The sequence below is a fragment of the Psammomys obesus genome, unplaced genomic scaffold (genome assembly GCF_907164565.1).
Source record: "Psammomys obesus unplaced genomic scaffold, mPsaObe1.curated_primary_1811, whole genome shotgun sequence".
Lineage (NCBI taxonomy): Eukaryota > Metazoa > Chordata > Mammalia > Rodentia > Muridae > Psammomys > Psammomys obesus.
Window position 1 is genome coordinate 6242521 of NW_026592510.1, and position 24683 is coordinate 6267203.

The following is a 24683-nucleotide window of genomic DNA, read 5'->3' on the forward strand; positions in this document are numbered from 1 at the left end:
CCTATCAGGTATCAGCAGGACTGGTTGCATTGTCTTCCTCTGTGGCATGGCAAGGCTGCACCCTCCTCAGGGGGAGGTGATCAGAGAGCCAGCCACTGAGTTCACGTCAGAGACAGCCCCTGTTCCCCTTCCTGTTTTAAGCTTACCTTTTCTTTTTTATTCTCTTCCCTTTGAATTAGTGATTTATTTTGAATAGTTGCTCCTCCTCCGTTTGCCATTGCATATAGTTTGTTATTTTTAGGTAGTTACCCATAGGAGTCTATTGTGTAGTACATCACAAAAGTAGTAACAGTATAAATAAAATACCAATTTTACCATTACTTAGAGAGTGCAATCAGCAAGTAACACCACCTGTGATGTCCCTCACATTTCTGCTATAAAGTGTCACCATTGTCTTGTACAGGAGTAATTTCTATAGATATAACCCCTAAGTTGTCTTTCTACGATTCTTTTTTTCCCTATAATCTCATGCTTTCTCCTATGCCAATTATTTTTCTGTCCCTGAAAAACCTCTTAGCGTCTCTCTTAGTGTGGCTGGGTTGCTAACAAAGTCTATGGGCTTACTCTTTAAAAATGTATATGATTTTGTTATCAAAGTTAGTCTTTCCATGAGCAGATTTCTAATAGCTTCAGATCTCATTGAAGGTACTATTCCATTGCTTTACAGCTTTCCTTCTTCTACTCAAAGACTCAGCTCTCATTTTCTTGTTGCTCTATTGAATGTAAGGAGTATTTTTGCCTATTACAAGCTTCCTATCTACCCTTGATTGTAAGCACTATTACTATGGTGTCTCTGTCTGTCTTTCTGTTTTTGTCTGTCTCCATATCCCTACCCCTGTTCTTCTCCCCATGTAGTCAAGGCTGGCCTACAATCTACTATGTAGCCCAGGCTGTCCTCAACTCATGGAAATTCTCTTGCCTCAGCCTCGTTAGTGCTGGGATTACAGAAATGTAGCACTGTGGCTGTCCCTGCTCTCCCTATAATATAGTAATTTGCCTTGGACTCACCTGATTTAGCTATCTGATTTTCTACTGTTGAACTTTACCACAGTTACTGTTCTTTTACCAGTTCTAAAATTTCAATTTAATTATGTTACATAATTTGTCTTTACCTACTGAAATTACCAAAACTTTTATCTCACTGCTCAAACATATCTGTCACAATGACTTTAAAGCTAATTGTAAGTGGACAATTCTAACCTCAGCTCTTGTTCTAACTGCAGCTCCTGTGAGTGTTTTTCCTTCTTCTTTCTCCTCCTCCTTCTTCTTAGTTTTTGGTAATAGAGTTGTATGCGTGTGTGGCTGTTTTGATTGGCTCTTGTCCTTGTGAAAAACCACAGAGCTGGGTTGACTCTGGACACTGTGCCTCTTCTTCAGGAGGATCCACTCTTTTTTTTTTTTTTTTTTTACAGGCAGGAATAGTAGGGCACTTCATCTTGATCCAGTCATAGACCGAGTGAATACAGAGAGATCCAGAGAATCCAGTCTTGTAGGGACAGAATTTTTAGGTATTAACATTTAGGCTTCATGGCTTTTGCCCCTTTTGGCCTTAGAGCTGTCATTTATCCCTCCAGGTCCATGAGACTCTTAGAAACTATGCTCAGCATCTTAGTGTTTCAGGTCTCAATATGTATATAGCGATGTCTAGTTTTCTGCCTGTTTGTAACATAACTCAAGGGGAACTTTGCACATTCAGCTTGCCTTTCAGAGATTTCCCCTTTTCTGTGCTATTACCCCAGAGTTCATTGCTATTTTCTAGTATTCCAGTGACTCTCTTTGATTCATTCTGCACTGTTTGGTTTTCCCTGGAGGAGGGGTTGGTTAAGATAAACCCCTTATTAGAAAAAAAAAAAAAACTTGATAAGAAAATCAGAACAATGATTAATTTTGAATTTAAAAAGTCTAATTAAAACGAGAGGCAAGCTTAAGAAAAAATACAAACAGGCTATTTATTATCTTTGACTCAGGTATTTTAAATACTGAGACTAACAAGAACTGAAACCCCAATTTTCTAAAATATCTGTATAGTTTTAGAGAATACCTAATGTTTTTCTGCTATTTAACTTGGAAAAAAGCAGGCAAACTTAATAAAGTATTTAGAAATGTTATTCCCATTTTGGGCTTGGAGGAATTGGGTCTTTTCTTGTTTGGATTCATGTGTAGAAGGTGATTGATGTCACCAGTGAAGCTGCATGGTAACCCATGTTTCACGTTACTTTGTCTAGTCACCATAAGGAAACAGTTTGGCACAACTAACTGTAAAAATGGCATTTTTTACTGTATTACTGAAGAAAATTTAGGAACTATATTTTAGGTTTTTAAGCATATTGCAGGAATATTAAAAGGAAATGGATGTGATTTGCCTATCACTGTGATGAACACGTTTACAAACATGCAGGGCTTTGCTTGGTATAGAAAATTTGGACAGTAGAGGGTGCAATTGGACCTTCAGTTCTGCATTTTGCGCTTCAGAAATTAGTTATTTAATGGCTAACAAAAACGTGAATGAACTGTTGGTATATAGTGTTTATGGAGGGCATTTATAGAAATGAGCCATGTAAATAAACATATATTTTAAAATCCTGTAATGCTTTGATTTTATATTTTGGAAATCTCATATCTTAACTAGAGATTACAAAACTTATTTAAAAATGAGCAAAGAATATATTTTCTACACAGGAGAATATAGATGTTATAGAGCCATAAGATAATGTTCTTTCATAGAAACTAACTCTTGCTGTTTATATGTATCTTTCCCTCTTTTCGAAAGTTGTTTTAAAAAAGAATAAGCACATTGATAGCTGCATCAATCAAAAGTCCCTTTAGGAAAAAGATATGCTGCTAAGGCGTTCTTGCAGTCAACTATTTATTATTACTCAAGTTTTCTCAGTGATCCAGGAGTTTCTTATATTTGTAAGTCAAAAATAGAAATTTCCACTTACACACAAAGACAAATATATACATTTGTATTTTAAATTTCATTTATAGAGACATGTGGGGTTCAAGTGCCAAAGCCTTTAAAGCTCGACCCCATAGACAAGATTCTTGTTTTTCTCATTAAAAAAAAGTTTGGTTTTTTTAAATGATGGACAACTTCACTTTTTAAATTTTTATTAATTGCAGTTTATTCACTTTGTATCCCCCCTTACCTCCCTCCCTCCTCCCCTCCCAATCCCACCCTCTCTTCCCTACCCATGTCCCTCTCCCAATTCATGGATAAGGGAGGTCTTCCCTTCCCTCTGATCCAAGGCTATCAGATCTCATCAGGAGTGGCTGCATTTTCTTCTGTGGCCTGGTAAGGTTGTTCCCCCCTCAGGGGAAGGTGATCAAAGAGCAGGCCAATCAGTTCCTGTCAGAGACAGTCCCTGTCCCTATTACTATGGAACTTTTTTCACAAAATCTATATTCAAATATAATTAAGTTGAAGAATTTTATAAGTCTCTCTCACTTTTAAAAATGAAAAAAAAAAAAACTTTTGACCTAAGAAATATTGCTTTCTTAACATTAGCATAGCATATGATTGTCCTTTGATTAAATTAAAGGGCTATTTAACAGTGTTATAGGTTTAGAGTTACCACCAACACTCAAAATCATTAATGTTCAATTGATTATGATATTATAATTGATATTTTACTGAAAGGAACAAATTTGATATTGTACAGAGAAAAATAAAGAGTGACAGATGAGGTGGTACATGCCAGCTGAAAAATGGAGGAAGGAAATTTGTATTTTTTTTCTTTTTATTCACAGTAGATTCTTTTCTCATACAATATGTCCTGACCACAGTTTCCCTTTTCTCCATCCTCCCAGGTTTCCCACCCCCACCTTCCTTTTCTCCTTTCTCCCCTGTAATTTTAAGAACCAATGGGGAATGAAACATACTTGAAGATATAATTTGCTTCTTGTACATAAGTTTGCTTTGCATCTTTCTTCATTCTGAACTTCCAAAGATGCTGTAAATGAAGTGATTCCGTGTCACACATGGATTGGTTACTGTTAACTGGGAGCCCCTGCTTCCAAAATCGTAACATAATTTAGTAGGTTTTGGAAAGAAGTATATAGCAAGAAGGACTACTCCAAAGATACTGGCCCCTAGACAGCCTTTGGAAGGAGAAGCTGAAACTGTGGAAGAAATAAGGTTAGCATTGCTCAATGGCTATGCCATGCAGGTACCAGCAGACCATGAAGGCAGCATGTCATTTGCCTACCTAACAAGAAATATGATCATGATGATCTGAAGTGTGATAGAGAGTCGATCATCTTGCTGTAATCTGAAGAAATGGCTGGGTATCAAGAAGTGTTATTGTCTAGGGAAATTTCAAGGTGACAGGAAGAAACCAGAGTTATGCCTGTATCTTAAACAGACAGTTCTGTTGTTTATCAAGTGGTGTCTGAGATTTTCATTGTGGAAAAAAAAAAGAATCACGTCATTAACCTAAGAGCCTAATATATGTGGTTTATTACATATGTAAAGGCTTAAACTAAGCCTTTAATGGAAACCATTTATCATACATTTCACCATTCAACAGAAGAGCTGTCGCCTTATCCACCTTTCTTGATGGTATTGCTTTTCATTCATTCATTCGTTCTTCTATTTATTTTCTCAGTGCAATTGACAAATATATAGTTAGGATTTTCTCATGCTAGATGCTGACAAAATAGGTAGAGATCCTTGTTTTCAGCAATTTGCAGTTTTATAGGAGAGGTTACTTATTTAACAAATATCTGCATACTATGTGCTCATAAATCACTCTGAGTGCAGCTGTAGAGGACAATATAATGGACTAACATAGGAGGATTATCAGAAGGAGAGCTATCTAAAGGGAGAACCGAAGCATGGAATTATCAAGTTACCCCTCATTTAAAGAGGTAGAATTTGAAAATGGCTTGAACAGTACTACAAGTCATATGATCTAGTTTTTCTCTCTCATGCTATTGGCTCTGGGTATCTATGGGGCAAATTGTGCCTGTAAGAGGAGATGTTACCTGGAAGTAGTGGGACCAGGACTGCATGCCCTGTTCCCAGATACTGCTGTTCTCAGAGAAGCCATGAGAAATCTCCCAAGCAGGGGGAATGCTTGCGTTAAGTTGTCTGGCTTTTCTTTAGATGGTTGCATATTATGAAACCTGAGAAGTCTAATAAACTTTGAAAATGTGTTTTAATTTTACAGACTTTATTGTAGGAAATCTCACTCATAAATAAAAACATTACACACCCAAATTAACAAGACCCAAGTTTATACAACTTAATGAACTTTTATACAGTTAACATAGGCAAAACATGGGAATGGAAGCTGTGAAAGTTCGTACTTGATGTGAAATGCCCCTTTACTGTCTTGCGTTTGCTGTTATCATTTTAAATATTTGAACTTATTATTCTTTAAAATTATCAATGAGCCATGGTCAGTCATATGATTGCAGAGACTCAAGCAAGTCATAACATTTGAGTTCTAGGAGTAGGTGCTATAATCAATCCATTTCCTGTAAATTTGAAACAAACTTGATATTTTTGGTGATAATTATCTTTTATATTTCAATGACTATAAAGACTTTGTAATGGGCAGAGGGTTGAGCTGTATCTAAAGAGAAATAAAAAGTCATTGGAATGGCTATTTTCTGTAAATATCATGGCCCAAGAAGGTGAAGTATAAATAATTTGTGTGCATCTGCCTCCTTTGTCCACTCAGAGGGTCTTTTTTTTCCTCCATGGTATGTGCCAGGCACGCTCCAGGTCACAGGTGCAGAGCACAATGCATTTTTTAACATCACGTGGAGACACACAGTAGCACAAAAAGCTCTCTGGTTTAGAGAACTAAGCAGACACTTCAAAGACTTTTTTTAAAAATATATTTTATTTTCTATAGCAGACTGATGTGCTCCAAATTGTCCCCAACGCTTCTCTTTACTGAGAGTCGTAAGGCAGAATTTTCATGTTCACCAAATCAAGCTTCTCTGTGTAGTAATACTAGAAAGGCCAAGGAAGAGATCAGTATCGCTTTACAAATACTGCATAGACAGCAAGTAATCCCAAGACTTCAGAAACGGGATTGTGTGAAATTAAAAGGTTTCTGTGCAGCTGAGGAAACAATCAGAAAGTGCAGAGAACACTTATAGAATGGGAAAAGAAAACATTGCCAACTTCCCATTTCACAGATAAATATCTAGGACATACATATAAAGAACTACATAAAAACAACAACAACAACAAAAACCTCACACCAAAACCATTCTCCAGCCAGTAAAGCCACTTGTGGGCACGCAGACAGATCACAAAAGAAGAAATACAAATGTCTAATAAGTATTTGAAAACTGTTCAACATCCTCAGGCATCAGAAAAATGCACATCAAAGCTGTCTGAAGATTCTTTCTTATGCCGGTCAGAATGGCTAACGTAAAACAAAGCAAATAGCAGGGAATGTTGGCATATGGAGAAAAAGAGTTACATATTCACTGTTGGTGAGTGTGTACATGTGTGAAACTATTGTGGAAATAGCTAGAGTGTTCTTAAAAAAACAACAGCCTCCAAATAGAACTACGCATGGCCCAGCTATACCATTGCCCAGTCTATACCAAAGGTATTCTAAGTTACCAAAGCACCCAGACACTTGAACATCCATATAAAGCTGTATGTTCACCATAGCCAGGGACTAGGACCAGCTTAGATGCCCATTTGTAGATAATGTGAAAGAAGAGTGTATTTCACTGACAGCATGAATAAGCAAAATCAATACATATGCAACACTTGAATTTTAGGTAGCAAAAAGTTAAATCATGCCATTTGCCTAAGAAGACAAAGTTTTGCATGGTTTTTCTTCTGTGGAACCTACACTATACTATTTTGTTTTATGTATTATTTTCAGTGTCACCAAGACCATCATTAAAATTACCTTCAAGAAATGGGAATAAATGTGTAATTAAGTACAATTCAAAACTAAGTGCTTTCTCAGAATATCAAAATTAAAACCCCCAGTGTGCCGAGAACAGGGAGATGAGTTCCAGACTTGCCTCTTTCTTGGGTGAGTTATCTAATTTCTTTGCTTTCAGCTTTCTCCAGAATACAGAGTAGGATGTTGAGCTTAACAATCTTGATGCTCTTTTATATAAAAATCCCGAGGTGAATATTACTAATAAAGATTGAAGACTCCCTTTTTTTCTTCTAAGAGGGATGGGTGCCCAATCACAGCAAATGTTGCTGCCATTTTTGTTTTAATTTTGAAGACATGTCTAGCCAAGGACAGGATGACGCTGAACTCTGGAAGGCCCTGGGTTCTCTTGCTCTTTCTGTGTTTTGCTTATGTGTGGAATTGAAGCCTGCCTTCTCTGACAGTTTCCCTGCTGCCCAAAAGGGTAGGTTCTTATTAGTGGAGAGTTGAAAAACCAGCAAGTTGTCCACTTTAGCAGTAATCACTTTAATCATTTGATGACTCAGGTGTTTTGAAGCTCCCCTCTCGCCTTCAATATTTCCACTTAAAATGGGTGAATAGTTAACATCGATGAGCTCCTAAGGAAGATTGAATTTTGCCTGCATTGTGCTCTATGGAAAACATGACTGAATTTTCCACACTAACTAAGTCTGATCTTTGAGGGAAAACATTCTTACATAATGAAATGGTTCAAGACAGACACTGACTACACTGTGAAAGTACAAGAGTGTAAAAGCCTTGATTTTATATTTATTCTTTTGGCCCATTGACATTAGGCAACATATTTCGCTGTTTGGAGTATTCTTTGTGTGGGAGAGGAAGTATATGTATGGGTATAAAAATGGGCCTGGATTGGGAGGAGACGAGAGAGAGGGCCACAGCTGGGATACAAATTGAATAAATTGTAAGAAATGATAATAAAAGAATACAAAACAATACCAAAAATGGGCCTGTGCCTGTTGGTGTTGGGTGTGTGTGCTTCATGTGGAGGCTAAAATTAGACTGTCTTCTATTGCGATGGTGCTCAACTTTCCTAATGCTGCGACCCTTTAATTGTTGTGCTCATGTTGTAGTGACCCCCAATCTTAAAATTATTTTTATTGCTACTTCATAACTGTAATTTTGCTACTGTTATGAATCCTAATGTAAATACCTGTGCTTTCCAATGATTTTAGGTAACCCCCTTTACAAAATACTTTGATTCACTCCCCCCCCGGGGGGGTCGTGACCCACAGGTTGAGGACCTCTTATCTATTGCTCTTTATATCATCATCATCATCGTTATTATTAAAGACACTGTCTCATTGAACCCAAGATCCACAGATTTGGTGAAGGCCACACAAGACCGATTGTCTAGCAAGCTCCAGGGCTCCTCCTGTCCCCTCTTCCCCAGTGCAGGGATGGCATGCCTGCCTGGCTTTCCATGCACTTGATATTCGTGCTGGGAATCTGAACTCAGATCTCCACGCTTGCCTGGAAAGCGCTTTAAAAACTGAGCCATTTCCCCAACATCTTCGGAAGATGTTTACACATTTGTCTGTTACATCTGAGACACTGATAAGCCTTCTTCTGTGCTTTGCCAAAGTGAAGTTTTCAGGATACAAACTAGAGTAGAGAGGAAGTACTGAACATTGCATAAAGGTGTTGTTAGAGGAGGTGACTGATAATTTTGCAGTTGGTTAGGATACATTGCAGATTTTCACATCCCGTGAGCCCTAACCTAGGGCTTCTGCCCTGCTCCAAGCGTGATATTCTCATAAGCATCAGCGAACCTATCTTGGCTCTGAAATGGAATGACATCCTTTTAGCAGCCTAGCACTTCATTTTCTCCTCAAAAGAAAGATGAATTTATGAACATCTATCTCAGGTGACTGTAGGAAAGTCACAGTATAGAAGTCTCCTTAATCTGAAGAGAAGGGACATTTGCCTGACTGTTAAGTTGGTGAGCGTGGAGATACCTTTGAAGACAGTATGTTTTTCCTGTAACTGTTCTTTCCTCACTCTTCTCACAATTACATAAAATTCTCTCTCACATAAGTCAGTCATTTCACTTTCTGATTCAATATTCATTCACTGGCATATTTCCCTTCCTGCTCTCCATCTTCAGTACTTTCCCAACTTAATAATGACAATGGTTTCACAAGAAAAAAAAAAGTAGATTTCCTTCACTTTAAATTTAGACTGACAAAATATCTAGGAGAAGGATAGCCAGTTTCTACCAGCAGGTAAGGACTATTTAAAACAGAAGCAGTGTCAAAGGGACATAGTAACCACAGAGTTATGCTTTCCCAGGTCATATGACATCGATCCTGCTTTCTTAAAACATTAAAAATACAAAATGTGGAGTTTTGGTTTTTGTTTTTTGAGACAGAATTTGTCTGTGAGTAGCCCTGGCTGTCCTGGAATTCGTTTTGTAGACCAGCCTGGCCTCGAGCATGGAGATCTCCCTGCCTCTGCCTCTTACTGCTGGGATCACCACAGAATAAGTTTACTGATCAATACAATGTAATTTAAAGTTATATCATACAACGAAAAACAAATAAAGAAATTTCTCTTCGTTTTCATATTCCTGCCATGTTACCTTTTGAGATTCAAGGACAATAAATTAGTACCACAGATATTCTCAGAGTTTTCAAAATTAAAATATTTTAAAATTACTTCTAACAGGTTCTACATTAATAATTTGAACAGCTAAAAACCTTGTTTAAAGAACAAAACAGACTAAGTTCACTCATACTTACAAAGAACTACATCCCACAGGGATTTTCAATGAAACACAATTTAAAGTTCAGATTTTCCAGTAAGGTAACAGGAGGCGCTTATGGAATTGCAAGGGCACTGCCCAGTAAGGGCTAACAGCAGCTGTTTTAGAATACTTTGTGAAAAATATTGATGCCTTAAATTAGGAAAACAATGTGGATTTTATATGCCAGAATCACTGAAGTGGAATGGAGAAAGTGTAATGTATTAATCATAAATGGGAGATATTTGGGTGTTGCATGCTCATTTGTGTGCTTTCTGGGCTTAACATTCAGTGAAAAGAGGGGCTGGAGAGATGGCTTGGAGGTTTCAAGCACTTTCTGCTCTTGCAGAAGATTTGGGCTCTGCTCCCAGCTCCTACACTTGGCTTACAACTGTCAGAGCTTTACAGTCAGTGGATTTGATGCCCTTCTCAGTCCTCTGTGGCCATCACACAGGAATGTCGTTCTCATATATAAATGGCAGGCAAAACACTCATGCACAGAAAAAAAATGAAATAAATAAAATTTGAGAAATCAAAAATAGTGTTTCTGTGAGAGAAGCCTTAACTTGGAAAGACCGTTTCGCTATGTAGCCCAGGTTACTCCTGAAGAGAAGATCCTTGTGCCTTGTCTCCCAAGAGCTGGGATTACAAGTGTGTACCTGACTTAATAAAGTATTTTAAATTATATTTTTTGGATTTCAAAATTTACGTTTGTGAAGAATACAATCTTTTTCTTCTTAAAAATTTATTATTCTGGCATTAGCAATGGACAGCTTGGTAATGAGTGAAAAAAAAAAAAAAAAGCCTTCATTCTGTTAGTGCCTGGATTTTAATAAGGACTGTTTTAGCCTAAGGTTCAAAAATAATTTACCACCACTTTAAGCCATTGACTCCGAGAATTCATTTTAGCCAGTATTGGGCATGACACTAATTCAGTATTAAGTACTAAGCACATTAGCAATTTCGGTGCACTCACTATAGCTTTCCAAGTGGCCAAAGGAAATTTTTGTCATCAATGTCTTTGTTTTTGTTTTTCATGGGGAACTTGCCATTGAAGTACCATGACTTTGAAACATTAGAATTGTTGATTATTGCCATTTAAATGGATGCTTAGATTTTTATTTCAATTTTCATTTCCTTTTATTTTATGTGTATGGGTGTTTTTGCCTATATGTATGTATGCATATATGTTTGTATGCATGTATGTGTGTATGTATGTATGAATACTGTGTCTGTGCCTGGTACCCACAGAGGCTAGAAAAGGGCCTCAGATCATCGTCCTTCACTGTGTTGATGCTGAAAATTGAACCCGTGTCCTCTGGAAGAACAGCCAATGAACTTAACATTTGAGTCATCTCCTTAGCCCCTAAATGTAGATTATTTATAATCAAATATCCCTCCCCAAATGCAATCATAAGACTAATTTAATTCTATGAGTGAATAAAATAGCAAGTGTTCAAACTATTGTGCTTCATTCACAAGAAACCAATGTTAATTGTTTCTATAAAAGCAATAAACCAAAAGAGATTCTAGCACCCTCTTTTTTTTTTTTAACTTTCCAAAGCACAATTAGGAAGATATTGCCTTACTCATCTTTGTTTGCAATGTCTGTGCTATATTATGATACATGGAGATAAGATAATTGTCTTTTACATCTTCACATAAACAAATATGCAAGTGGATTTTTAGTTTGCCACTTAGGACTCTCGCTTATAAAACTAGGACAATCCTAAACAATTTTAGTATTAAAACCAGGTCAGTCCCAGGCAAATGGGTATCAGTTAGTTGCCCTAAAGCAGGATGAAATAGTACTAGAGTTGAGACTCCTTTGGGGAGAAGACTGAAACGTCTTAGGCTTGTTCTTTAAGAGTTTTCCAAACGTCTCCCTTTTCTAACTTGCCAGAGTCAAGACAGTCCATATTGTCTCTCTGGATTCAGAAGCCAAACGACAGGGGCACTAGAAAGTCCTGTCCTGTCATGCAGTAAGGAGCAGGCACTTGAGCCCATGCCAAACGGTAAGGATTTGAATGCGGCCTTTCTGTCCATTAGGTGGGGTCATTCTGTGCCTCGAGCTCCTCTGACATTGTTAATAAAACAATATAAAATAATGTCCAGCTTTTAGGGTTGCCATACGTGTTCAAGAAAATTGCTTATTGTGATCCTGGTTATGACCAGCGACTCAGAGCAAGCTTATGCCTGCCAGCAATGGTAAGGAATTATGGAGAGTGCTCTAGAAGTACCTGATAGTGTTAGCTCTTGTGTGGTCTCCTGCAAGGCAAGGCTTCCATCAGTATGAGGGGTCAGCCACACCTTGCTTTTTTTGTTCAAGGACATTTCAAACTCAATTCTCTTTCAGGAAATCTAGCACCCGTGGGATGGACAACGGTACAATAAGACTGTCATAGTTCTTTTGAAGCTAATTACACTGTGAAGTGAAGGATTCTAACAGACTCTATTCTTAAAGAAATAGCCAGTATCATAACAAAACTACCTACTGACTATTTCATTAAGTGATTCTAAGACTGAAGTAAGGAAGGCATGGTAAGCTTATTCCTAATCATGAGTTGGGTGCAAAGCTGAAGAGCGCAGTTAGTTCCACAGTCTATTTTGGTCTGATTAAAGAAAGGTTTGTTTGCTCCTGTTAAAGATAAGAGAAAGGAAGACTGATGAAATCAGGTTCTGGGCTGACTGCAGAACTTTAGGGTGGGAACTCACTTCCTTGGGGACTGCATCACTGTAACAGCTGTTGTATACCATCAAGGCTTCATCCCGGCCAGGTAGTCAGTGGCATCCATTCCAGATCTATGGTAGCTACTTCCTAATGAGGGGAAAATAGATTTTTGTTTGAAATTCTACATTAGTTCAATCAATTTTGTTTGCTATGGATGGGGCTGGAGAAGGGGCGCCAATGGCTGAGAGCACGTACTGCTCTTCCAGAGGACCAGAGTTCTGTTCCCAGTTTCTGTTTCCCCGACCTATATAAGGCAGCTCACAGCCACCTGTACCTGAGTCCTGGGAACTGTTAAGTATCCTTTGACCGCTGAGACCATTTGTGTATGCATGTGCACAGGCACAGGCACAGGCACAGGCACAGGCACAGGCACAAATGAACATAATTTAAAAGTGAAGGCTGGAGAGATGGCTCAGCCATTAAAGGCTAGTCTCACAACCAAACATATAAAAACAATAAATATTTTTAAAGTTCGCTATAGATTCAGAGTATAAATAATTTGTTCATTAAAAGATAATTTCAGGATCTTGGCTTTTCAAATAAAATTTATTCCCAGTGCTGGTCAAGAATCCTGACGGAAAGTAGAAGAGAAGTAGATCTGGGAGAGAGAGTAGTTGTGTTGGGGGAGGGGTGGAAGGAGAAGAAGGGGGAGAGCTGCAGGGAAGGATGTGAGGGAAGAATAAATAACACACACACACACACACACACACACACACACACACGCTTATCCCTTACAGTCTAACAGTATATTCTGTGCCTTGATTCCCCTTTCGAAGTGTAAGTCATTTGCAATAGTCAGCCCCTTTCAACCCTTCACTTTCTCTGCTTATTACAGCAGATGTCAGATCCACCATGGAGCACCTTCAGAACTTTGAGACATTTATTTTACATGAGATTGTCTTGTGAGTTCATGCTGTAGTTTGTGGGGACTTCTCACACTTAAAAGTATTCTGCTTCGTATTGAAAAACCTCCACTTTGGTGAAAATTCTGAATATCTATGGCTGAAGTGCTCTTTCAAATCTAATATTAGGCCCTTTTTCTTCTCTTCTTCCCTTGTAGACAAGTGAGGCAGTATGTTTTGTATCTTCTGCTGGGACACATTAAGTATCCTCACTGAAGTCTTAAGGGAGCCTAAAACCAAAACAAAGTCTCTCATCCATTGTTTGTGATACATTTTTAGATGTAAACTCCTGGCTTTATGGACCCCAAGAATAAATCAATAAGAAAAAAAATATTTAGCATTAAACATTTTCCCAAGGAAGTAGAGAATTCCCACAGGTTAACTAAAGTTCTGGACCTTTGCCCGAGAAGAGGAAATTGTCCCAGAAGGGAGGATGCAATCAGTCACACAGAGTTACAGACTTCTGCTCAAGATGACTGTTAAGGAAAACAACAGCACTTCAGAACTCTTATTTACGGCTATCTTTTGGAACTATTTCACGACCTGTGCACTTTTTATATTGCATTCTGAAGCAAATGTACTTCAAAGTTTCCTGTTGGAAAGAACGCACATGAAGTCATTTGTAGAGAGAATTAGATCATAGCCTTTGTGGAAAATGTTTAGGGTTACATATCCTTTTTATTTGCACCTCTAATTACCAAGGAGCATAACTGAAATTAAGAAAGAAAGAAACAGACTTGTTAATGTGCTAATGGCTAGTAGGCTTTCTCTTTCCTGCTTTCTTAGCTCAGATACTGTGTACTGTATATTCTTAGCTCAAAATGCTGTGTATTCAAGGGAATTAATAAGAAATCCACCCCCTCCCCCTTTTAAAGACAGATTTGTGTCCTTGGCTAATTTGAGATTCCAGGCAGTAGTTGTGTATTGCAACTTAATTTTAATGTATTTTCTATCTGTTTTGTTCAAGTGTTAAAGGGTGGGTAGATAGACTATTGAGAATTATAACACAGACTATGGAAGAATAGTAAATGAAAAGTTCCCAATTCTTAAAAAGCTATAAATTTGGATAAGCTGGCAACGGTTTAGTTAACTATTAGGCCCTTATGTAAGCATTAGGTAAATTGTTTTGGGGACTTGAAATTAAGTGTTTCCAAGATGAGAGACCAGTTCTTGGACTGAAGGAACGCCACCTCCTTGCCAGCAGTTTAGCCTACACTGAGAGGTCCTGGCTGAAGAAATGGTTGGCTAGAGCTAGTGTAGTAGGAGGTGGTACAGAGCAATTACAGCTCCTGTAGTTTTCCCATCATTGGTCGATTTTACATCTTCCCCAAAGTTGGCAAAGATTTCTCATTAACTCCCGGGCTGTCACGGAAGTAACGTTTAAAAAAGGTATGGTTCCGTTTCAGTAAGAATGTTTTGGAACTCCTCTGTGGTTTTAAGCCCCCACCCACTTCAACCAATCTAGCAAATGGAAGAAGCCAGGCCTCTAGCGATCCATTCCGCAACTGATGCTAGCACAAATGGGAGGGACCAGGCAGCTGCTGAGAGGCCTTCTCCGGCCCAAATTCGTTTGGGGTTTTGGCCTTTGCCCCTAGAAAAATTAATTGATACGAGTTTGGCCAGGTCAGAAAAGGGAAAGGGAGACTAGCAGAGCGGGAAGGCTTGCGGGGGTGGGGTAGGGGTGTCAGATTCACCACCCCTAACCTTCCCCCAAAGGCATCTAGGTGCCCGGGGAATCTCTCCCGGGCACCATAGCTCTCGCCCTCCCAGAGGCAAGTTTCTCCGCGAGCATTAGACACCTGTGTGAGGCGCTCCCCTTGGGAAAGGTGTCGTGGTGGACGCTAGAGCTCAGCCACACACCGCTTTCCTCAACGAGGCTGCGGTCACAGTCCCTCCAGAAGTCAGAGCTGTTAGCACGCACAGCCTGCTGTGTCTTCCTCGGTCGCCAGCAACCTAGCCCCATATTGTGGGAACAGGAGCCCGCTGACGCCTCTCCAGTTCGCTCCGGGTCCTCTCCCTCCCACCTCTCCACCTCCAAAGTAGCGCTCCAGCCTCTCTCCGCCCGCACAGTCCCAGCGCCCCCGAGCTTTATCAGGCTCCCCACACACATCGCTGGCTTCCTCTGGCACCAGGCTCCGGTGACCCCAGCCGAGCAGCCACCGCCTCGGAGCCCGGTCCTCCTCCTCCCGCCCGCTGGTCACCGCGCCTCCCCGGCTGTGCTCCCGCAAGCACCGAGGCGCCCATCGCCTTTCAGGTTCATCCTGGGCTGGACCTGTTTTGCTCATCCCTAAACCCGGAGAAGTGGAATCTGCACACTGAAACTCTCGGCGGCTGGAGCGGCGGACTGGGCATGCTCAGAAGCCAGGCTTGGCTTTGGTCTCAAGTCGGAGGAAGCTTTTGCACTCGTGAGGCAGCGGCGACTTTAGGGAAAGTTGATCCGAGAGGGGAGAAAGCCCCAAGACGTGGAGCAGAGGCAGGAAGGAGCCCCCGGCAGCCCGGAGGAGCATGGGCACCCTGCGGGATTTACAGTACGCGCTCCAGGAGAAGATCGAGGAGCTGAGGCAGAGGGATGCTCTCATCGATGAGCTCGAGCTGGAGTTGGATCAGAAGGACGAACTGATCCAGAAGCTGCAAAACGAACTGGACAAGTACCGTTCGGTGATCCGGCCGGCCACCCAGCAGGCGCAGAAGCAGAGCGCCAGCACCTTGCAGGGTGAGCCGCGCACCAAGCGCCAGGCGATCTCAGCGGAGCCCACCGCCTTCGACATCCAGGATCTCAGCCACGTGACCCTGCCCTTCTACCCCAAGAGCCCACAGTAAGCAGGGTTGCGCGCCCGCCCGGGTCCGTGCGGCGCCCAGGCGGTGGGGAGCTGCGGGTCTCTCTCTGTATTGTCTGTCGGCTCCTGCCCCTCCTGTTTGCCATGTCTGTCCTCATCCTCAGAAACGTCTCATTTTCACCGCACTTCTTGAGGGGCTGTGCACGTTTCTCGGGGCCAGACTCCCCGCACATCCGTTGCTTTCGTGTCTTTGTCAGATGACAAGGTATTTTAAAAATATACATATACGTCCATATAGGCCACCTACCGTACATAGAGTTTGGATGCGCCCCAGGTGTGTGTGTGTGTGTTTGTGTGAGTGACTGTTGAATGGAGGAATCAGAGCCCCAGTCTCTCCCAAAGCCCCAGCCAACCTGGCCAGCTGGAAAATCCTAACTGCAGGCTCATCAGACTGAAATGAAATGCGTTGAATGTTGCCCCGACTTTCCATGTTCTTGTGGCTCCCCTGGATTTTTCTACATGCCGCCAGCGCTTCATGCTGGTACCGTTCAAACCTGACGTTCTGCCACCATCAAGGTGTGAAAGACTAAGTGGAAATACATATAAAACAGAAGAATTTTTCTTAAATTCCTGAGTTGAGTGACATCTATAAGCCATACATGGAAACCTAGTCTGTTGATGATTTAAAAGAAAATATTTTCATAATATCCGAGAGAGAATATTACTTGTTTTCCTACAGGAATTTTCACATGGTTACTAATGAACACTTTCATTTCCCCAGAGGGCTCGTGTATTTTCAGGGGCAGTGTAGCCAAGCACACGTTTTTGCCAGCGTGAACCACGCTTTGCCTCACACTCGGGCTTCAAGCCACTCCGCGGCCGTTCCTGCATGTCAGAGAGCCGTGTACTTCTGATGGCAGTGGGATTCATAACTTGGATGGGAACACTGAATGAAACTTGTTACACAACACTCAACCCCGGAGTCCATATGGAGAGCGAGCAGCAGGGACAGGACGGTAACAGAACCAGAACACCATCTGAATGGCATTTTAATTAATAGTAATGACATAATTGGTAAAGCAGAGGATTCTGTGGTCCTGCTTTTAACTACCTAACTCGGCTGGGATGACACGTGTTACATAATAACAGAAGGTCCCTGGGAACCCTTTACTTCATAAACACGGTGAATTCGTAAGAGGGGAGAGTGAATGCTTTGTTGTCTCCATTTTATATCTTTCTGATGGGAGGGGTCTATGGGCACCTACTATATAGACTTCTGAAAACTTACAAGTCGAATCTATACATGTTGGCTCCTCCCCCTCCGCGTGAATCATCCGGAGGCTTAGCTGAAGAAGGAGTTTGCCTTCTGTGGAGTAGGGGAGAGTTGATAAGGATACATATTTCTGAGATTCCATCCTTACCACGTTACCATGAGAGAGGAGCTGGTTTCAGTTAGTCTCAGAAACCTGAATTATCTCAACCCATTGGAGCTTTCTTTGATAAATTAATTTGCAGTTCCTGGCATGTTCGCCTGTTGCAGCAAACAAGGTACAGGGTAGTCTTCCCTGGGCCAAGTTCTGCATGTTAAAAATATGACTCGGAGACGGCTATTGGTATTATAAAATATTCTATAGGAATGCCATTTTCATGTCTGCAGGACTTTGGAGTAATCCAGAACAAAATCTGCTTTTCTAAAAAGACCGTTTTAATGGGCTTTTAGAGGCAGTGCGATCAGTCCAGCTGATAACTCCACTTAAGCATTCTATTTGAGAATGAACTGTGGAATGTGCTACATTTAGAAGACTTTGGACTCTTGGTGTTTGATCCAGAACACTAGTGTTTATAAAAGACAACAATAGAAAACAAAATTATAGGAGCACATACTTTGTGGCATTCCTGTAGGACAAACATTGTATCTGTCGAAGAATGTTTAGCATCCCAGTACTTATTTGATATCTTTAAAGGACTCAGTTGTTAAGGTGGTATCACCCTGTGAGCTTTGTAACTCTGAGGGATTATATTGGAGAACATGATAAAATGTCTTCCAAGTTTAAATAGTTTTGGAAAAAAAAACATCTGTTCTTTTTTCACACTTAGATTAAGGAAACCGGAATTGCCTTGAATGATAGTGTACCTCTCTTAGGAGAAAATAAGTATATTTTAGGCAAAACAGTTATTCTCCTATGCCATTTGAGTGGCTTGTCCATTATGTGGACAAGATAAGCTCCACATAGAAATAAGAAGATGTGTCAATCTAAAAACTTTTCTTTTGTATTTTGTTTGAATATTTTTATTATTCCAACTTGCTGGCAACAGTTGTTTATACCTTTAATCTTTAGTACAACTTAAATTTAATCACTTTCCTAAAGATTAAGTTAAGCTTGAGGTGAAAGTAAGTAGACTGAAACTGATTTCAGCTGCACGTTCCTCATAGTTTTTGGAGATCTTTCCAGGAGACGCAGTTAACTGACCAGCTGATATTCTGTTCAATTATCTGACGATTGGAGAGGATCATCTAGCGTTCCCTTACTGAGGCTGCCTTTGGAGAACTACGATGTTTCAAACTTCCTTATTCTTACTAATAATGGATCATTTTGAGGGTAAAAAGCAGTACAAAATGGAAAGTAGCTGGATAACTTTTATCATCTTAACGGCTTTTAGTTGGGTTTTCCCTTTAAGGTGAGACTTGGAAGAAAGCCTCTGCCAGATTCCTCCCAGGGGAGGATACTTCTGATACTCCTGTGAGGTGGGGTGTGAGTGTTGGTCTTTCACAGTCTGTGTAGCGGTAACCTTTAAACCCTTCTTAGGTTATGTATAGATGTGAGGGGAAGAACTGATCTTCTCCAAATTGGAGTCTGCACTATGCTGTACTATGCTGCTGCCAATGAACTACTTAAGAGTGTAAAACCACTAGATTCTATGTTCCAAAATATATTGAGCAAAAGAGCCCTCAATGGTGAAATAAACAACCAAGCCCCAGCCAGCCAGCCAGTCTGTGAGATCAGGCCACGCGGTGGGTGGTTCAGATGAACTTTGGAAATAATTCTATTTCATGACATTTCATTCCTAAAGATGCACTCGCTGTTCCCAAATCTTTTCTGTTTGGCTGTCACAGGCTTCCATGTCATTTCAGTTGGACTATCTGACTTGAGTTCCTATCAAAACTTGTTAATGTCTGTGTGTTTTTGTAAAGCTGTTGCTTTTTACCCGTGAGGTGGCTTCACTTCAGAGACCGATGACATGTTCTGTTCTGTTTCACTTTGTGATTGTGAAATACTTTGGAAGAATTGAAGAAAAAAAAGAGAAATATGTTTTCTTATTTTAAGGAGGAATTAAGTTATGGAAGATCCTATGTGATCATCTAAACCTTGATATTATGTTCTAAGAGAAACAGTGTCTCCCTAAATGCTATGTTTAATTCTGAAGGAAGTCATGGAAATCACTGAATTCTGGTGTGTTGTATAAATAGCCTAATATCAAAGCATAGATTTCTTTGAAAGTATTAAATTTCAAATGGGCCTTGCAAGTCAGTTTAATACTTGTCTGAGGTACCTGCCACGTGGTACCTGGAAAATATTGGAAGGCACATAACCCTCACCGTTAAAGAGTTAGCAAGGGACTCAGTAATAGTATACAAGTAAATATTTTAGAAAACTGAGAAAGGCGGAATGCAGAACAGTTCACAAAAAAAACAGTTGGTGGCTCCTGTTGCATTGTATGGTGTCAGGAGCTCCCCCGGAGTATGTGCTATTGCATTGCAGTGCTGGCAAGACTGCCATGGTTTAGGCATCTTGTAATGTGAAGGGAGGAGTGAGAGGATTGTGGGTTGGAGAGATACAGCTCAAGCCATCAGCCGAGAGAGGGACCCAGAGAATGGTGGCAAATCAGCAGCTCTGCTAGAGTGCTGTGGAGGGAACTAAATAGCTCAGGTTCTAGGGCTGTATAAACTGGGTTAAGAGGGACATATGTTTGTTTTTAGAATGATAAAGAATTGTGTGTGTGTGTGTGTGTGTGTGTGTGTGTGTGTGTGTGTGTTTACCAAGGGCTGGTTATTAGTGGTGAAGCTCTGAATAACAGGACGTGGTTCTAACCTTCCATCATAACTGTACTAGCTAGGTAAGATGTCTAACCTAACCAAAAAAACAGGCAAGTAAGACCCTTAAAGAAACCAAGGTCCCCTCTTAAAGAAACTGAGTGCTTTTCTGAGTGTTCCCATTGAAAACAGCCTAGTTATATGCCATCGGCCAGCTCTGCAGATTCCTCACATATCTGGGCAGACTGATGTAGATGGGAATGCAATTTTGTTAGTTATTGAAATTCATCTCCCCCGCTTCTGTGGGGGGGGGGAGTTAAAGTCTGACCTCAGGTTATTATAATAGTTTCCAATTTAAGTCTGAACATTAATTTGACATTACTGCCTATGCAGGGAAACAGAAGTCTTGCAAAGGCTTTATAACATTCTATGGGATCATGCTGCTGAATATCCTGTTAGGGGGTTTGGAAGTACAGTCAAGTTGCTTGCCCCTAAAACAGAACTTATAATGAAAAGACAGACAAGCCTTAAATAGAGTAGCTCCAGGGACTGCCTGAGAATATAAATGACCAGCTTCCTTGCCCTACTGGGGTGCATTTCCAAGCTCCCACTGTTTATTTTTTACTAAGGAGGTGGGTATGGATATCTGTTAGGAAAGGGGAGAATAAGACATGCGATATTTCCATTGTTGTAGTTTGCAGGTTATAAGGCATATGGGAACATTTTTTCCCCCTGTCTGCCTAGCAATGGAGGGTCTCCATGGTATCCTAGCAACCATATTTGAACACCAGGCTGCTGCTCTTTCTGCTATCTCTACCATAGGTGCTGCTGCCCATCCCAAGACACTGGAATTGCTGCTGGCATCCCAGGCCCTCTGACTTCCTGGCTCTGCGAACGCAGACAATGTGACAAATACTCACATGCTCAAAACAGCACTTACCAGCACGCTCAACAGCTTATTATAAAACCACATCTGTGGCATTTTGAATCCTAATCCGAATTGTTGAGCTGGTGTTCCTTGCCACCCCTCCTGCGACAGCTCCTCTGTACTTCCTCACACTCAGCCTTCTGATGCCACTTCTGCTCCCTCCCACCATCCTTTGTAATGATTGCCTTCCTTGCTCTCTCCTTAAAGAATTTTTTTTTTGAGAAGTCAAATCTGTAGTGCCTGCTTGAACTCTCTAAGTACAATTTTGTTGATAAGGTCAGGGGTATGTTCTCTCTCCCAAACTGACATATAGATATAAACAATGCCACAAAAACTGCAGCTACACAAAACAGACGTTTCACACAAGATGGGACTAAGAGTAGTGCACTCTCAGAAAGGTCTTGACTTGGAATGGAATCTTATGATCATGGTTATTAATATAAAAGACAGGGGAGTAGAGTGAATGGGACAGGGCCAGAGGAGCATTGTTGGAGCTGTGTTATATTTCCCAGGAAGTTTGAAAGTAGCAATATACTCTATGGACATATAAATATACCCCAAATACTAGAACAGAGTTTTCAAGAAAGGTAGTCCTATGTGGAGAAAAACTGAGCAGGACCATATCTGAAAGCTTGCTTCCCCTCTGGGGAAGCCATGCTTAGATACTGGCAGAAAATCATGCATACTTCTCTTCAGACCAATGTCTATTTTGACTGCTTTCCTTTGAAGCATTAGTTAGCCTAACATCAGGAAAGGATTGGCGGCCTGTCTGCAGGCTTCAGTGCAGAGGAAAGGGCAGTATGTCAGCACGTAGCTGTTCTGAAATAGCAGGTCAAGGATGATACTGCCCGTCATCACCATCATCACCATCACCATCACCATCATCCTCCCCCCACCATTATGCTAACTTTCATGGGACACTTACTCTGTGCCACATCTTTTCTCTGCTTAACCTGCATCATGTCTCTTTTTTTCTCTCTCTCTCTGTGTTTGTGTGTATGTATGTTTCTCTCTCTCTCTCATGTGTGTGTGTACATTGTGTAGGGATGTGCTCACAGCATGGACATGTATGGAAGCTGCTGGCATCCCAGTTTTTTTTGATTATTCATAGTTTTTTAAGTTATTTTTTATTTCATTTTTTATATTAATTACAGTGAATTCACTTTATATCCCAGCTGCAGCTCTCTCCCTCATTCCCTCCCAACCCCACCCTCTCTCCCTAGTCTCCTCCCAAGCCCCTTTCCAAGTCCCCTCATAGGGGAGGTCCTCCTCCCCCTCAATATGACCCTAGCTTATTAGGTCTCACCTGGACTGGCTGCATTGTCCTCCTCTGTGGCCTGGCAAGGCTGCTATCCCCTCAGGGGGAGATGGTCAAAGAACCAGTCACTGAGTTCATGTTAGAGACAGTCTTTGTTCCCATTACTAGGAAACTCACTTGGATACTGAGCTGTCGTGGGCTACATCTGAGCAGAGGTTCAGATGTCCATGAATGGTCCTTGGTTGGAGTATCAGTCTCAGAAAAAAATCCCTGTGCCCACATATTTTGGTACTGTTGCTCTCCTTGTGGAGTTCCTTACCTCTCCAGGTCTTACTATCTCCCCCTTCTTTCATAAGATTCCCTGCACTCTGCCCAAATTTTGGCTATGAGTCTCAGCATCTGCTTTGGTACACTGAGTAGAGTCTTTCAGAAGCCCTCTGTGGTAGGCTCGTGTCCTGTTTCCTGTTTTCTCCTTCTCCCAATGTCCATCCTGTTTGTCTTTCTGAGTGAGGACTGATCATCTTACCCAGGGCCCTCTTTCTTGCTTGGCTTCTTTAGGTGTAGTTCTTGCTGTTGTAATGTCTTCCTTAATTGCTGCTAGACTCCTAGAATGTAAGGCTTATGCTCACACTGCTCAGTTTTTTTTTTTCCACTAAAAATCTGAACCAGAATTTGAGCCGGTGGAGCCTTTCTCAACAGCTAGTAAGTTCTTACACTTCCCCAAAGCCTGCAAGCATTAGTTAACTACAGAACCTAAGAAGAACACATAGGCTGTTATGAGGAAAGTGTCTGTTCACCCACAGGTGACGAAGAAGCCAAGAAACCTTGGGAGATGTTAGGTAGGACTTTTCCCCAAACATGATTGCACATTAGAATCATCTCATTGCCTAAGTTTTACTACAAATGAATTAAAATCGGAGTTTTTCAAATGATTCCTAAGGTAGTTCCAATGTGAAACGAAACGTGGAGCCGCTGTGATGAGGGGATGACAGGGTACGCTGTGTGTGCAGGACCAGGATAAATTTTTCGTCTACGGAATTGAACGCCTCTATGGGCCAAAATGTTTACTGGCTTGCAAAATCAGTGGTGGGTTTTATTTCATTTTATTATTTTTTTTTGTTAGATTGTAAGCATTAGTCTTATTGTTTATTCTCCTAAGTAAGTAGGCAGTGTTCCCCACAGCACATTTATTCTCAGCCATACTTGCTTGTTAGAAAACTGCAGAGGGAACTCTTAAACACATCTTTGCTGGGTGCCACCAGCAAGACTGATTCAGTCGCTGTGGGGTTGGGCTTATTGAATAGTTATATATTTCAGTCCAGAGATGACGGTCTTCTCCATTCAGAACTGAGCCTCTCTTCATCAGCCCACCTGGCTCCTCATGCTGCAGATGCCTTGACTTCCCATTCCTTGGGAGCAGATGATGCTCTTGGCGGAAGGAGGCAGCTCCAGCTGGGCGTTACCCATCACAGCTGGACTGTCCATCTCACTCTGATTCCAGTGTTGCCTGCAGCAGTCCTGGCCACACAAAAACATCAACAGCTCTGTTCAACCGGCAAGCGTGATTCCTCTTTCCAGCCAGTCACAAGTCCTGGCCAGCCATCAAATACACATGGGGATCAGCCATCATCCCAAGTTTGCTGTCCACTTTTGCTGGGGCGGTGGCCTTGCTAGCAAGGAGAGACTGTTTCCCTTGAGTCCCAGCTGATGCTAGGAAATTTGAAATTGATGAAGGAGAGACAAAGACACACTCCTCTTGGAAGAGCAGTACAGGGCTTGTAGCGTTTCTCTGTCTGGTATGAGATGCCTCTGCAGCCAGCTAGCTTTTTTTTCCCCCTTACAGATATTTTATCCTTTTAAGGCAAACAGCTTGAGCTCCAGCTGAGAAGTACTTTCCAAGGAGGTTTCAGCGAAAGCAGAACAAGCACATCAGCCTCTCAGCCCCCTTCCCAGACAGTTTGGTCTGAGAGAACATATCTGGGCAACAGCTGGCAGATGAGAGGCCTGAGGTATGCCTGCAGGGAGGGACCTGGCAGATGTAAGAATCCTGTCCCCAGCGCTACGAGCTCACCACTGTCCCAGCTAGCTCTGCATTTCCTTCTTGCTTTCAACCCCCAGTTGAAACTCCTCAAGATGTTGGTAATGGTCCCCAATAGGAGTCTGTTCACATTTGGAATTCAGTTATTATCTTCTCAGGTGATAATCAACCAATATTGCGCTTTATGTAAGCAATGAAAATAGCTAATATATTTGCAAATGCATTTTGGTAAAAACCATGTTCTTACCACCAGGATCAATGATGGGGAGCTTCCTTGTCTCCCTCCCTGTTTGCATAAATGTAACAGTTTGTTCGATGGACAGACATCATGTTAGAACAGAGTTTGTGAG

At 41.2% G+C, this 24683-nt stretch overlaps 1 protein-coding gene across 2 annotated transcripts in view; it reads left to right on the plus strand.

Moving 5' to 3' along the window:
• Window positions 1–24683, plus strand: part of Prkg1 (protein kinase cGMP-dependent 1) — a 1075213-nt gene that overhangs the window by 64838 nt on the left and 985692 nt on the right. Inside the window, exon 1 of one of the 2 annotated variants that reach the window (XM_055613859.1) lies at window positions 15252–16115. The exons of the other annotated variant lie outside the window; for it this stretch is intronic. Within the exon in view, the coding sequence (XP_055469834.1) occupies window positions 15805–16115 (311 nt within the window). The 5' untranslated portion in view covers window positions 15252–15804. Of the gene's footprint in view, window positions 1–15251; window positions 16116–24683 lie in introns of those variants that run through there. 2 annotated transcript variants of the gene reach the window in all.